The sequence below is a fragment of the Chaetura pelagica genome, unplaced genomic scaffold (assembly GCF_000747805.2).
Source record: "Chaetura pelagica isolate M959 unplaced genomic scaffold, ChaPel_1.0 scaffold246, whole genome shotgun sequence".
Lineage (NCBI taxonomy): Eukaryota > Metazoa > Chordata > Aves > Apodiformes > Apodidae > Chaetura > Chaetura pelagica.
In genome coordinates, this window is record NW_009953647.1 from 1,032,138 (window position 1) to 1,048,034 (window position 15,897).

The 15,897-nt window shown below is 41.6% G+C and overlaps 1 protein-coding gene across 1 annotated transcript in view; it reads left to right on the forward strand.

The window, feature by feature from the left end:
* The window catches only part of LOC104390725 (chromosome unknown open reading frame, human C14orf80), a 72,349-nt gene extending 56,706 nt beyond the window's left edge, over window positions 1–15,643 (forward strand). The window contains exon 9 of the mRNA XM_009999918.1: window positions 15,284–15,643. Coding sequence (XP_009998220.1) covers window positions 15,284–15,643 — 360 coding nt within the window. The remainder of the gene's footprint in view (window positions 1–15,283) is intronic.
* The last annotated feature ends 254 nt before the right edge of the window (window positions 15,644–15,897 follow it).

Sequence of the window (15,897 nt, forward strand, 5' to 3'; positions counted from 1 at the left end):
GCTGATTGGTCACCTCTTCCTCCATCCAGTAACCCCCGGTTTCCCCAGAGTGCTGCACCCACAGCCTTGTTAGGGGGGATAGAATGCAGGGCTGCCCATTTCAGAAGATAAGTGTTGGGGAGGGGCTGTGTGGGAGAGGGAGGTTTTGTTTTCTTTTGCTGGGGAGAGGGGAGGTGTAGGGATGGTTGTGGTGACAGGTATGGCCTGGGACACTCCCATCAAGTGGGGATGTCAGGGACTGAAACAGAGAGAGGCTTTTCCTCCATCTCAAGAGTGCTGTGATTCTCTCAAACTTTTTGCCACTACCAGCTCATGACAGCACACTGCTGGAGACCTTGTAGAGTCTTAATAAAAGGAATTTTTTTTCCATGGATCTTGCATTTATAGAAGACTGAATGTTTTTGATGTACTTTGATTTAAGTCTTTGTTATTTGAAGTAAGGAACAGCTCCAGAACTTGATGCTGAAACACATTCTTGCATCTTTCTGGATTTGGTTTTGGGTTTTTTTGTTTGTTTTTCTTACCAAGATTGAATTAAATTTTAGCTACTGAAATGTGCACTTTCAAAGTTTTTCTGTAAGCCTTGTAATGAATTGGGAGGGGGAGAAGAGCTGTGGGAACCTTAGTTGCCACTTGGCTGTGCTTGGTGGCTGTGCTCTGTGTGTGGCTAACCTGCAGAAAAGTAAAGGCACGTGTGCTGTGTGGATGTAGATGAGGGAACTGTAAATCCTATTATTTTCTATGTGAATGGTGAGGGGCAGCAGTGGGAACTGGACTGGCTCCTGGTGTGCCATGTTTCCTCCTCCACTGGTGTGAGGCAAGGTTGTGTTTCTGCTGCCTTAAACCAGGGCTTCTGGCAAAGGGGCAGCTCAGCTCGTGCTGGAGAACTCTGAAGGCTTGTGAAAAGCTCTTCTTTTTTTTTTTTTTTTTTTAAAAAAACAAGCTGTTCACATTTCATCTTTGCTGTTTCTCCTGTTTATTCTAGTTCTCTGGGCTTTCAGCTAATATGAAGATTTTAGTATAGCAAGTAGTTAATTATCCAGGCCGTCTGGGGTGCAGGAAGTGGAAGAGTGGTAGGGAATGGTTCAGTGCCAGTGTGAAGCTCTTTTTTTTTTTTTTTTTTTTTAAAAAAGCAAGCTGTTCACATTTCATCTTTGCTGTTTCTCCTGTTTATTCTAGTTCTCTGGGCTTTCAGCTAATATGAAGATTTTAGTATAGCAAGTAGTTAATTATCCAGGCCGTCTGGGGTGCAGGAAGTGGAAGAGTGGTAGGGAATGGTTCAGTGCCAGTGTGTTTCCTCAGTCAGCACATTCCCTTCTCTTGTCCCTTCCCCAGTCCCAGAGCATTTCTGTGTTCCACTTTGTGTTTGCAAACCTCCATCTGGAGCACTGAGCAGCTGTCAGTGGAACTTTTAATGCAAAAGGAAATTGAAGAACTAGCAAGGCCACAAGAGCAGCTTTTGGAAATGCATGGCTGGCTGGGCCCAGATGCCTGGGTAGAGGGAGAAAACCCAGGGAGACAAGAGAAGCATCCATCAAAGGAAGCAAAGGAGAACATAGACAGGAAGATGGAAATGTGGGAGAAGGCTGATGGCTTTTATGTGTAGTTCTGATTTAGTTAAATGTAGGATTAGATTTGCTTTTGATGGAATTACCATGGTATTAGCAGATTTGGGTTATTAGAAAGCGTGGATCTGCTATAAGCAGTAGGGAGTAAGATCCTAATGTTTATATTCACTTTTTGCTCATGCATTGGTTTATTTGTCACTCATCAATATTCCTAGCAGGAGTCTGAGGCTGCTTGCTCCTGCTAAGTGCCCACGGAGACTGGTGGAGATCCAAGTCATTGCTGCTGGAGGGCAGTGCGCTCTCTCTTGTGTTGGGAGAAGGAAAGAAGCCACCTCTGTGCATCACTTCGCCTCTTAACAGCCAGAGCTAACATTTGCATTAGACATCATGCCTCTAGTTAGCCTGGTTTAAGGCTGGCATACAGATGGAAAGTTACTGCAGATAGGCAGAGCTGGGAGATTTTTGAGTCTTGCTCACTTCTGAGAACTCTGCAGTTTGGTCTGATTTGAATAGTGAGTGTTAAGCTTGCAGCATACAAAGAGATGAAAAAGTATTCTTTTGCAGATGCAAGTTGCTGTGTGGATTGCTCAGTGAGTGCTGAACTGTGTGAGAGACAGAGAGACTCTGTGTACCAGTTGCTAAATCAGCAAACCAATTTCAAACACACACAAAAACTGTAACTGAAAATAAATTACCCAGCCTGACATTTTTCATGGGGCTTATATATTCTAAATGACTCCAGCTCCTTAGGGAAGAGAGATACATTAAAAACTTGAGTGCTGTCTCCTGATTTGTGTGCAAAACTCTGGGGTTTGAAGTACACATTGGTGAAAGTTTTTCTTGCTTCCTGAAATATGCTGTTTTCCCTTCCTTTGCCAAAATGCAGAATGTTCAGGTGACAGGACCAGTTTAAGTTTAGTCAATAACCAGTGTTAATATTTTGCTCCTATTATTTGCCAACATGTTGGATACTGACCAAGGCTGTGAAACATGTAATAAATGCAGCTGAAGAATTATACTCCAATAAATTTTAGATGAGCTTTAGTTAACAATAAACTATAAAAAAACCCATTCCAGTAAGAGAATGTGTTTTGTAGCCACTGTAAATGCTTTAGTGCATTTTTAAGAAGTGTGGTACTTAAGTTATCACAGTCAAAACACACAATAAAACATAGACAAAGACTAGGAATGCCTGTAGGGTGCAGATGAAAACTGTGTATGAGGTGGCAGGCCCCATAAATCACCTTTATCTTTTGAATGTTAAAAGCTTGGAGGCTAATGAGTGGGATTTGAGGTACTTAAGAGCACAAGGTAGCTGGGTTTTGAGACACTTGCAAGTGGTGAGCTGCTGCAAAAAATCCTGTCCTCCACAAGGGCAACATCTTGGTGACATTGCTAATTCTGAGTGACAACGATCCTATTGAACACCAGAGCCAGTGGTTCTATTTTAGAGCAGCTCTACCTGAAACACTCTTAGTGTGTTTTACTGAAGCTTTCAGTGTGTGTTCTGAGGACTGTAACTTCCAGGAGGTCTCTGGCTTGCTTTGCAGCTCTGGGCTCAGATTGTTGGGATGAGTTCCTCTGCCAGCTGGATTTACAAACATTGTGTACTTTGCCAGTATAGCTTAGTGTTTAGGTGAGTTAGTAGACATGGTTTTAGAAGGACTGTTTGCATTCATGCATTTGGAGCTTAATTACAAGTTTCCTTTTTTTCTTAAAGCCTTGGCCTTGTTCTCTCAGTTGTCTGCCCTGCAATCAAGGGTACTTGATCACAGAAGTACCCAATTCATTTTTGTCTTTCTCCTCTTTCTCAGAAGAGCTGACAAAAATCTGTGATTTAGTACTGTCACATCTCTGCTTCCCAGCCAGAAATGCATCTAAATAAAGCTTTAGTACACTTCTAAGCTCAGAACTTGCTGCTTTTAACTCGTCATCTTACTGGCTCTCTCAAAACCCTGGGAGCTGTTTGATTTTTCCCTTTGCAGGCCAGTTGTAGAGCCCAGCCTTTGCTGCAGGAGTCACGATGGCCATTCAAGCAGCTTCATATCCAGCTACAGCTGGTACTCACCAGGGAGCTGTGAGCTAATGAGAGAAACTGCTGAGTGCGTCTTAAGAGTAGGGGCATTAGAAAAGGTCTGCTTTTTCACTGAAAATATTTTACATTGACAAATCTCTGCCTGGGAGTTCAAGTTTGTTTGCCTCATGCCGTAGCTGTGGATGGGGCTGGGTTGCTGGAGTGACCTGTGCTGCTCTGGATGCTCCTGCCTCTGCCAAAAGCAGAGAGAAGAGCAGCAGGGCTGGGTGCTGGTGGAGGTTATGTAGCAGTCATACAAAGCCACTGGAGTGGACAAGGGAGTATTTTCTAACTGAAAACCAAACTGGCTTGGGAGTGAAGAAAATCCCTGGAAGTCGTGGGTTTGAGTTTTTTTGTTTGTTTGTTCATTTTCCTTATAATTTTTCATAAGACTGATCCTTTTCTGAAAATTTGTACGTGATAGTACCTTCCTTTCATCTGTGTATTTTAGGAGTGGTTTGTATAAACGTTCCTCTTTTTGGCTGTATGTACAGGGACTGTGTTGTTTGAATTTGTTTCACTTCCTGTTCTCCCAAAGCAGGGTAATACAGAGACCTGCAAGTCACAAGCAGCATTTTGTTTTTGGAGTGGCTACTTTCATGTTGCACAGTGATAAAGGTCTACTTAAAACAAAATTGGACCTTCTGAGCCTCTGCAAGTCACTTAGATCTGAGATGGTATCTCATATCATCAGTGATTGTCTCTGCTGCCCAAGATAAAAGTTTGGAAGAACAAATTGAAAAATAAGTGAGCAATTTATTACACAAAGCAGTACTTGTCTGTTGACTTCCTTTGTAATTTGTAGTTGTCAGGGTCTTTTTCAAAGTAGCACTGCAGCCTTTTTGCGAGTGTCTGAGTTACTTACACTGATGTATTCAGGCTTTCATATCCTATATTTTCAGTATATGCCTATTACTATATTTGTGTGATCTTCTGATTGAGTTATGGGGTTTTGAAAATTCTAGAGATAAAACTGTAGTTAAAAAGAAATGCATTATAAAAAACTGGACTTGTTAGAATTTAATTTTTCTAATAATGACTCTAAAATCCTGAAGGTTTATAATTTGGGGAAGGAAATTGATGTTCATCTCTTACTCCTTGTGTTGTGCATTCAGAATTGTGTGGCATAGGGGGCTTCCAGAAGGCTGAACTGTGATTCCTTGAAGTCAGTGGTAAAGAATCTGCAAGTTCGATGCTCCTGCCTGGAGCTGTCTCACATTTCTGAGAGCAGTGGGACTGTGCCATGTGGTGGGCTTGCATGGGAAACAGCTGAAGAGGTTTAGATGAGCTCCTGGCTCCAGAGCACAGTGATCCTGGCCATCTTGTTGGATGCTATTGCTGATGCTTCATGTCTGCTCTTTTTGTGCTGACATCCTCTTTAGCTCAACAGAGGTGAAGCAGAAATTGCATCTTTGAAGACCGTTTATTAATTTTTGTCCCTGTTTTGTCCACAGTGTTGCTGCAACAGAGTAATCACATTACATTTTTTTTAACTCCCATCTGTTTTGTTTTTTTTTCCTTTGAATTCAGTTGTTTCCCTCAAAAGTTAACCACTGGAAAAGCTAATTACTCATGCTAAAAGCTCAGGAACAGAGAATTCAGAAAATATTCATGCGAGAGGAAACTTTTTTGTAGCTTTGTGAAAGAGGGATGTGTCTCATGAGGCTTTCACCATAGCTGCCTTCTTTCTTTGCTGTTTGCCTCAGGTGTGTCATTCAGCAATGCAACCCAAAGGCTGTCCTTGAAGCAACTGCCTTTTGGTGTATCTCTTCAAGGGTAGGATTCAGTGCAGCTCTGTTGCAGGCTAAGAGCTGGGTAAGAAGAGCCCTTACTGGAAAAAGGTCTGTGCACATGGGCTCATTGCACAGCAGTCAGAGGTCAGTTGCTTTTAGGCCTAAAAGGATTAATTTTCCATGTGCTTTTGCCTGTGTGATAGGTATTTGTAGGCTCAAAAAGGCAATGCTTTTAACAGTTGTGTTCTGGGGTTTTGTGTTGATAGTTGGAGATACAGTTTTCATTTTTGTGGTAAAGACCCTGAAAAATCTTAATGGTGTCCTTTTCCTGTTTTCTTAATCGTGTATCTTTATCTTAAGCTGAAGTGTCTTTTCTGACTCCTATAATTGTGGCATTTAGATACAGGAGTCTTAAATACAGACCCATTTGATTATCTTTTAAAAAAAAACAACAACACAAAGCAAAAAAAGCCTCCCAAGCAAACCAAACCAACAACTCTGTTATCCATTGAGACAAAACCAGCTCAATCTTAATGAAATCATCTTATTTAAATGCTTTCATTAACTTCTAACTTTCCATTACTGCCCTTCCTCACCATCTATAAGCTTCCTGTTGGAGAGCAGTGTGGATGTTACTCTGAAGACTTTCAGAGCGCTGTGCAGTGTCACTGCATAATAAAAGGAAGCACAATACAGCAGTGCCCTCCCTGACAGACCATGGCAGTCGATCTCATCAGATGCAGCTATGTGCATTCCTGATATTAAAACTATATTTTTAGTTTCCCCTCAGAGGACTCCTCTCTCAGTTAAAAGCTGACCTTCTATTCCTAGATAAAATAGATACATTCCTTCTCTGTGGTTTCCCTGCAAATTTGTCTTGGGATGACAATAGATGTGCCTGGGAGGGTTTGAAGAGTGAATGTCTTGCTTAAAATGCCTAAGATGGAGATATAGACATTCCTCTCTAATTGCAGGAAATTGCAAATCCAGGCAAAATTTGAAATGCAGCTGCTTGTATAATTACATCTTCTGTCAGTTGCAATCGCTCAGCTTTACAGCCTGTCTAAAACCACTTCAGAGTTTATCAAACAAATAATGCCCTCTTGGGGGTGGTGGGGGGGTGCCAATTTGTAATGATCCCATTACTTTGGGATCACCCCTTTTGTTTATTCACCACAAATTCCAAAGATCAAAGATTTTCTTCTTGCTAAACTAACAATGAGTCTTAGAAATTACTAATTATATTAAGGTGAATTTTTGCTTTAGCCATTGTAATTAGAAACTGAGTTTCCTACTGTTGCTGGATTAGTAAGAAATGCCCACATGTTTACCACAAACCAGTGTGATCTGCCTTACAGCATGAGGTTTTGGATGTGTGCAAACCTTTGCATTTCCTGACCTTATGAAACAGAAGATAATGGTGATGGGTCATGGAAAAGTTGTTAGGTTATTGGCAACTAGGTGCAGCTATCTGCTACTGGTCATTAGATGACAGATAAGACAGAGATGACAATTCAGAGTGTAAATGAAATGTGTTGGCCCCACTTATCCCACCATCACAATTGGAAAATGGTTGAAAGGTTACAAAGAGAATAAAGGAATTATTAGGTGTGTCTTTTTGCGAGGTGAGAAAAGTGTAAAAGGTAAAGTTATAGCTGGATCAAATTCTGCAAGTTCTTTGGCTGAAGTGAAGTTTTGAGACTGTAAGACTTTAGGTGTTATAAAAAGTCCCAGATGGTCACTGAGGCAGAACTCAGTGAAAAGGTGCATATTTTTAACCATAAATGTATTTCACTGTTGAGATAACACAGTGATAAGGTAGTTTCTTATCTCCTGGAGCCTGTGTTTTAATACAACAAAAGTGTATATTTCTAGAAGAGACCCTGTAGCTTACAAAAATGTGGTAGAACATTGCAGAAATGACTAGATGAGATACTGCTGCCTGTGTTTTGTGGTAGGTTATAGTAATCAAACAGTTTATTATGACTTTAAAGCCTTAAATGCATGAACATTGGTATTAAATGAACTATTTCACGAGTCTCTTTGTTCAAAAGAAGAAAGAAACCTCTTTTAGGCAGAACAATGTGGGAAGTATTCAGCTAGTAAAAAAGAAAGTTATGTTTTCCAGTATTTTTAAGTGGTTACTTTTCAGTGTGTAGAAATAGCTGCAGAAAATTAAAAACCTGGAAAGCTTATGGCAAAGAATCTTCATTCAATGAGACAGGTTTTATAGAGTTGCAGTACTAACTTTGTAACTTTTTTAGAGATTTGAAATTACATTTGGGCAAGTTACTGTAAGACATGAATTTGCAATTGGAGCGAGGTTTTCTTTTACAATAAAACACCTGCTTACTCAGTGTTGTAGTGTTTTCAGAACAGCTGATTGCAGATATTGCTTTTACTTTAACTTGTGGGGTTTTGTGGTTTGTCTTGTTTTTCTATAAGCAGCAAATACCTTTAGATGTTTTTTTCTGAAGATTGGGGTTTGGTTTTCTTGGAAGTCACTGTTCAGCAAATGTTTGAACTTCATAGGCACTGCAGGGTCCTGTCCCCCCTGCTTGGTAGCTTTTCCCTAGAAGCAGGAGCAGCAGGATTTAATTCTTCCATCACTTACACATTCACAGCATCCCTTGAAATGGTCTCTTTTTCTTCTCTGAGGCTGAATGGGTCACTGTCTAAGGAAGAAAAGGATTTGTCATACACACAACCATGATTGTTCCAAAAAAAAAAAAGCAAGGATGTTGTTATAAGAAACTGCCCCTCTGGACAAATTATTTTTTGTTTATTGTTGAAGAAGTGTAAAGCCCTCACCCTGCTTATGCATGAAAAAGGTTTTACTTTTATGCCTTTGGGGACGCCCAAGCACACAAAACACTTGGGTTATTCATAACTGTCTGTACAGAAAACAGTGACAACCATGAAGAGCAGCCATGTTGACTTGTTCAGTTCTTGCCATCTCTAATGATCTCTGAGATGAACTCTGCCTGGGCATCTTCTTGCACAGACAGACCATGCTGAGTGTCTTTCAGCACTACTCTTTGTGTAGTGAGGTGCAGAATGTGTATTGTACAGCCAGGAAATTTTTGTATAGGAGCACACAGAAGTTGTGGGTAAGAATTGTGGGTTCCCTGTGGCTCTTTTTATTGTATTGCACTTTTATTTCATGCTTACAGACCTTTCTGCTATGTTTTCTGGACTCTGCTCTTCCCCATTCTATGCTATTGATACTTTTGCTTATTTCCTTTTGCTCTCTTTTTTGGTGCTCTTTTTTTGAGAGCTGACAAGGAGGGCTTTCTTAAAAGTAGTCTCTATCCTGTTTTCTGTATCCCAGATACTTTCAGCTGGGATTGCAGTTCTGCAATGTTATTCTCAGAGGGTGGGTGAAAAGAGTTGGGTGGTGGAATAAACACTAGACATAAACTTAGACAGAAAAAAATAATTATATATATATATAATTTAGAAAGTGTTATTCAGGCTTGTACTGATTAAAAACAAGTGTTTGCAAGGTTCAGTCCCTGGACTGATCTGGATTCCAGTCTGGAATTGGAAAACTCCTCAACTAGCCTTAATCTGCAGTGCCTGGTTTCCAGCCCTCAGCTGTCAGGATTTCTGTGCAGCACCTGTGCCAGCAGGCTCTGAGCGATACCAGGGTCTCCATGCTTAGCCTGCTTTCATCTTTTCCTTACAGATCTTTGTCTATAATTGATGCTTGTTTGTTGAGTGAGAGTCTGCTCAGTAGATACAGAGAGCTCTGGGCAGCTTTTCTAACCTGGGGAATGCCTCTCAGTACCCCTGCTTCGGGTACTGTGATGTGCTGGGGAGCTGTTGTGAGCCATTGAGGGATGTGCACTGGCTGGCGTGGCAGGGCTTTTATATTTCTGCAATCTGTCCCCTCATTAATCATATATTTTCAAGTGTGTAATGCTTTACTTCACTCTTTTCAACTCCCCAGATGCAGGGGACCATCTTAGATATGATAGCTTTAAAATTCATCTCAGAAATGAGCTAACTTTAGGAATAAAAACTTCTGCAAGTCAAATGCTGTTTGGTGTTTTCAGAGAAACTAGAGGAGTTTACAAAAGGTATTGGGTGATTATGCCCTGATAGCAAAGGCAGTATGATGCGGTGGCTTGGATATTGCTTCCATTTATATTTCCTAATTTCCTCTCTCTCTCCAACCCCAAAAGACAAGACCTCAGTTTTTTTTCTGTTTGACTTGGAGCAAAGAGCATTCTGCACTGTGTTTTCCAGCAAAGGCAGGCATGTGGTATCTGTACAGAATTAAAAGAGTAATTTGTTTTTCATGCTGGATGCATATTGGGTCTTCTCCCTATTCATAAGAGAGTGGACAGATAGGACTGGAGGCAGAAAATGTGCTGTTTCTAGGCTTGTGCAGCTTGTGTTCCTGAACAATACTGTTGTTTTAGCCATTGCTGCAAAACTCCTAGCATGACTTGAAGAGATAGCAATTTAAAAAGAATTACATGATTCTTGTCTTTATCATCCACTTCAAAAGGAGCTCCAGCAATTTGTTCTTCAGCTCCTTCCTCGAAGCTGGCAACAGACACAACCATAACATGGAAATGCTCCTATGCCTCCCTCCAGTCTCTTCCTCAAAAGAGATGATTGGACCTTGCATGGCTGCTCCACTTCCAGCTTCATCTCTGGGTAGTGGCTTCCTTCCAGTATGTAAGTGAGAGGCAGGGTGTTCATTTGCTCTCTAAGCCTTTCATGTTGCCATGTGAGGTTTTAACAAGCTGAACTGTTGCCTTCCAGCATTTGTAAGATTGTTACTTTTGTTAGGTCATTACTGGAAACTACTTAAATCATGTGATGTTGTTACCTAGATCTCTTAGCATCTCTTTGGGATGTTTTGCATGTTGGTAAAATTATCTCCAAATAAGCTCACATCCAGCTTACTGCTTAGCAAAAAAAAAGAACCATTTTGTGCATGATCCTTTACTGCACTTTTCATTAGTGAGCTGCTATAAGTCTGATCCTCTTGGGGATATTTCCAAGCTGTGTGGAATGATACACAAAGCTCTGGGAAGCTCATTACCAGCGAGGTGCAAGCAAATGTGAGGGAACTAAGGAAACCACAGCTGTAATTGTGAAGAGCTGGAAGGTCTCCTCGTTGAGGAGACATCAAATGAGCTAAATGTGTAGGTCATCTAAACAGTTGCCACAAGTAGAGCTCCACAAGATGGGTAAACTGAAATACAGGAGCTGTCCACATGACTTATTAGCACACATCCAGAGGAGGTGAATCTGAATATTGCTTTCTGGCCTCAAAACAGTAGAACATGTAAAGAAGCTGGAAGGCAGCTTATTTAAAATGTGCAACATGTTATCTTTTTTCATTATTTGCCACTGCTATAATTTTTTTTCAAAAGCAAGAGATTTCCAGGACTGAAAATTGCTGAAAGCACTGTCTGGATGAAAGAACCAGTGGTAGAGTAGAAGAAATTCCTGAGAAGATAGATATGAAGAAGTGCTGGGGAGTTAATCATGTCTGTAGGTGTTTGCAGGCTTGATGCTTCTCCTGTGCATCAGTGCAGCAGTTAATTCACTGTGTTGGGGACTGAGCCGTGGTGCCTGTTCAGCCTGTTTTTTGGATTAGCCTCACCTCACTGCCCCTTTCCAACTCTGGAATGGGCCCACCCTCTTCTGTTTTGTCTTGGCCATTTGCCTTAATGAGACCTCAGCCCAAATGTTTTTGGAACATATCCTCAGTCATGGTGCTGCTTGTGGGAAGATGGGAAGAACTTTCCACACTTGATAGATGTCCTGCCTGGCTTAATTCCGCCATGCCAGGAACTAGAAGCCACTTGTCTCTGCCCACCCTTCAGCTGGTGTTGAAGACATTTGTTCTAGTACTTTGTCCTTTGCATATTCCTGCCTGTGGATCTTGCAGCAGTGGCTGAACACCTCCACCCTTTGCACTGTGTCAAGTTTAGGAAGGACAGCACAGGCTGTCTCTCACTTCATTCCCTTTTCAGTCCATGATCTAAGATGCAGAACTCCTATCTGCAGTTACACTAACTCATTGGCTTCTCCTTAGAACATGAAAATTATTATGGTTTTCCATTTAGCTTTTAGTTTTTAATACCTTTTGAAAACCTGTGGAGGTCTTTTGGAAGACTTAAGTTATTTTAAAGGAAACCATCTAGGAGCACTAGGGGCAGTTTGGCCACTGTCCAGTTCTGAACGGTGGTTAGTGACATGGTGAGGTGAAGAGCTAGAAGGAAGCCAGCGGGAGTACTGGCCTTGGTGTTCACTTATGGCATCTGTGTGCAGCCCCCACAGGGCTGGTGAGAAGACTTGCATGCCATGGGAGATTACTGACAGCTTATTGTGAGGTAAACTTGGGAGTGTGAAACCTGGTAGGGTATGTTGACCCTGGAGTGTGCAGAAGGACAGACACTTCCATGGACTCAGTTACAGTGTCTGACAGCAACTGCTCTGCTGTGTGCATCAGTGCTCACTGCAGAGAAGGATCTGTGTCACTTTGAAGATTCCTCATGAGCTGATTCCCTCTACGTTTGTCAGGGCTTTTCTGAAAATGCACCAGCTCCCTTTGGGATGAGCTTGGTTCTGTAGAAGTGGAAACGATGATTATCACGTTGCTGTATTTATTCGGAGAGGATGTGCAGCAGTTGTCAGTACCTAAGTGGGAATTCAGCTTCCAGCTGGTAGATTGAGTCTGAAAGGCAGAGCTGTGGGATGGAGAACAGGCAGGCACAAGATGCTGAGGCTTCTAATCTATTACAATATGTTTGTTTAATACAAAGTGGTCTGCTGAGATTGTTTTGCAGTGTGGAATGATCATTGTGTGCTGACTAATGGGAGACAGCAAGCTGTTACAGAGCCTCAGTTAACCATACAGGAGGAGGTTATTGAGTATTTTCCCAAGTGTTCAGAATGTGAAGAGTAAAGAATATTACTCAAGTGTAACCCTCAGAGATATTTAGCTATTGAAATCTACAAACTGCAACTAGAGTATTTGTAGACATACTTATGGTTGCAGAGCTTACCAGGAAGAACAGTGCAAGAAAGAACCTGAGCTGGCTTTCCAACTCCAGGCTGTGCTCATACAAAATAAATAGTGCTTTGCTAAACTTGCACCTTTATTTCATATTAATTCTTTTGAGAATTTCCCCTGTAAAGTTCTTCTAATGTTATCTCAGGAAGTATTGGTCCTCTTTACAGAAGATAATGTGTGATGCCCTTCTGATACTCAGATGTCAGACTTTCTTATACTTCTGCTTCCCTGACTGCCTAACTGTAAGGCTGTTGTCCTTGTCCTTAGAGCTGATTCTGCTTCAGGACAGTAGTTCTTATTTTCTATTGCTGTGAGTTAGAACTCAATGTACTTAGTGTTGAGAAAATCATGCTCTTCCATCATGTGCCTTGCACAACAGATAATAAAATTCTCCCAGTTTTAGCCAGTGGAGAATATGAAAACTTAAGTTTCATTAGGAATAGTTTCATGCAGCCCTACTAGTATTCTCTCTGAGTTCAGTATGAAAAATAAGTAACACTTTCTGGTCTTTGTTTGCAGAGTGATTTTGTTCTTTGTGATTAACAGGAATTTTTTCCCGTCCTGGATTCCACTGTTAAATCCACTTTGTGCAGACATCATTGTCCATTATTAATTGGCAGTGAGAAGACCAGATAACATTGATTTTATGTTTTCCGTTTTGTTTCTTCTAAAGCGATGTTAGAGAATTGGTCCTCAGATATTCTTTTTGCCAACAGCAAGAGATGTCCTGGGATTCCCTGGGGATTATGATAAGGAAGGACCCTGGGTTTTTGGGCAAGGGCAAAGATAGACTTCTCTCATCTTCAGTGCTCTATTCAAGTACCTTAATGAGCAGAGGTTTCCTTTAACAGACAGTTCTGCATCGATAAAGCCTTGAACGTGATAGGAAAAATTCAGACAAATTCACTCCTTTTCTGATTTGATGATTGATTTTCTTAATCTTTCTTGAGCAGGGGTGGGGGATAGGGAGAATAACCCATCCAAAGACTATGGAGAGGATTAATTGATTGCAGAGCTCACAAAGATATTCTGGTGAAGAAGTTGGGGTGAGTGAAGCCCTGTGAAGCTGGTGTCAGTGGGGAAATTTAACTGTGGCTGCAGCCCTCGTGCCTGCAGTGGTTTGCACTGTAAGAGAGCATAGTCTGAACCTTTGTATTTCATAAGCTTCTGAGTTTATTTCAGTAGTAAAACCCTCCCTACTGATCTATGGAAAAAGCCCTTTTTTCTTCAGATACAGCAGCTGGTTTGACCCTGAGCAGTTGTAGCATGACAAAGGCAGGGGGGTTTGCTACTGTAGGACTCTTGTCCTTGGTTTGAGTCCTGACCAATCTCTGGTGATTCAGAGAGATACCAAAATACCCCTGACTTTACAGGGAGTTTGTCAAAGCCCTGATATGTGGGATACCAATATTTAATGCAGATCTGCAGATTTAAAACCCCAAGGAGTTGTTCAGCTTCACCTGTGGTCAGGGAAGGGAGGGGTTGCAGAGCAGTTTCAAGGCTGGAAGGGGCTGTCATTAGCACTGAGCTTTGGCCGAAGGATTCATCTCTGAGCGGCAATGAAATGCTTCATGGTTCATTATCCTCACAGTAGGAAACAACATCTTATTCTGAAGCTGAATATCTAACTCAAATTTTCATCCATTTGATCTTCTTACAGCTTTGTCAGCAAAGTCTGACCTCTCACCACTTTCTTTTAGAATCTAAAACAATTCGTATATCTTGCCATGAATGGAATAGTTTGAGCTCTTGAAGTTTCATACTGTAAGTCTTGTTTTCTGGGCAGTGGCTCATTGGGTCACCTGCCTTTGAATCCTACTCTCTGTTTCCTTGTGTTTCTTAAAAGCGTGAACTCCAGAACTGCACACGAGTTCCAGGAGAGCTCTGGGATTTGTGCAGGTTGCTTTTTTGAAATTTCACTGCTTTTTGGCTGAGCTGATTTGGCATCTTGTTGCTGTAGCAAAAACAGAAAATACCTTTGGACCCAGAATAGTTTCCCTGAAGGCTGTAGCAGGGTACCTTTTCTTATGCATGTTTCCCCAGTGACAACTACGTTTTGAAATGAGTCACTGAATTCATGTTTAATCCACAGTAAAATTGGCAAGGCAATTACCATCTTGCAAGTTCTTCGAATCAAATTATTAACAAATCAAATTGAGAACATTAAATCAAATGCTTTGGAGAGATCCCAGTGTATACAATTGCTTTTATCATCCAGTCTGTGATTCTGTCACAAGAAAAGCTTTGTTTTCTTCAGCCTATCTTCAGTGGAAGTGTGCTGCCTGGTACTCATTTTGGTCTTAGCCTTTGTCTCTGCTCCATTATTTTCCTTTTCTTCTTTGTTACCCCCTAATGAGAATTGAGAATGAAGGAAATTCAGCTTGCAGCTGTCACCCTTGGTTTTTAGCATTGCCAGAAAGCATTTGCAAACTGCAGTAATACTGTTAATCACAAAGTAATTAAGCTGTCATGACAGGGTGGTGGCTTAAAGCAGAACAGTGATGAAGGCCACTCTGCTGGGTCCCCCTTTTTGCTCCATGTGTTTTACTCTGAGGTCAAACCACCCACTCCTTGGTAAGTGGGAAGCATGCAGAGCTCTTGTGTATCAGTCATCAGTGGAGAGGCTGGTGGACTGTGCATCTGCAAACAAATGGCTACGGCAGCTTTTTGGTCACTGGGGCTGCTACCTGATAGAAAACAAGAGTTAGATTAATTCAGTTTTCACTGCCATGCACTGAAGTTTACACTCACAGCTTTGGTACATCCTAGTCCAAACATGACATTTAGTGGTTTTCTGGCAGGGGGATTTTTTCACAGAATCTGTTATACCTTTTTTTTTAATTCCTCACCTTTTTTTCCTTTGCAGGTGAAAAGAAGAGAGGAAGAACTACAGAAGGAGGGGTTCTCTACTGCTGCTAGAAAGATACAGGAAAGTGTTGAACTAAAACTGCTAGATCTTGCACACCTTTGTGCTCCAAAGAAAAATAGAATGCATGGTTCTTGCAGACTGGTGTTCAGAAGCAAACATCTTGCCAGCAAAACAGGCTTCAGGAGGTCTGTATGTAAGGAGCCTGTTTCAGCTGTCAGTGCTGCAGAGGTGATCAGAGAGCTGCAGATGAGAGAGGCCAGCCTGGAGAGAGAGCTGAAGCAGCTGCAGGAAGAGTGCAGGCAGAGGCTGGAGGAAATTGCAGAAGGGTTGGATGGAGTGATTTGTATCTCCCCTTGAAGAGGTAAAGCTGGACTGGGAAGAGCAAAGGAACAGGCTGACTTGATCAGAAGAGATTGTGCAGGTTGGCATGGGGGAATGTGAAGTGAGGAACCAGCTGTAATGGCTAATTTTTGAGCCTGGGATTTGTAACTTGTTACTGCTTTTGGACTTGCACTGGGGCCATAACCTTGGTGGTCCTCTCTCCAGCCCCTTTGCTGCTAACTTTGCCAATTAAACTCTGCAGCAGGCCTTGCTGGGAATGTGCATAAATC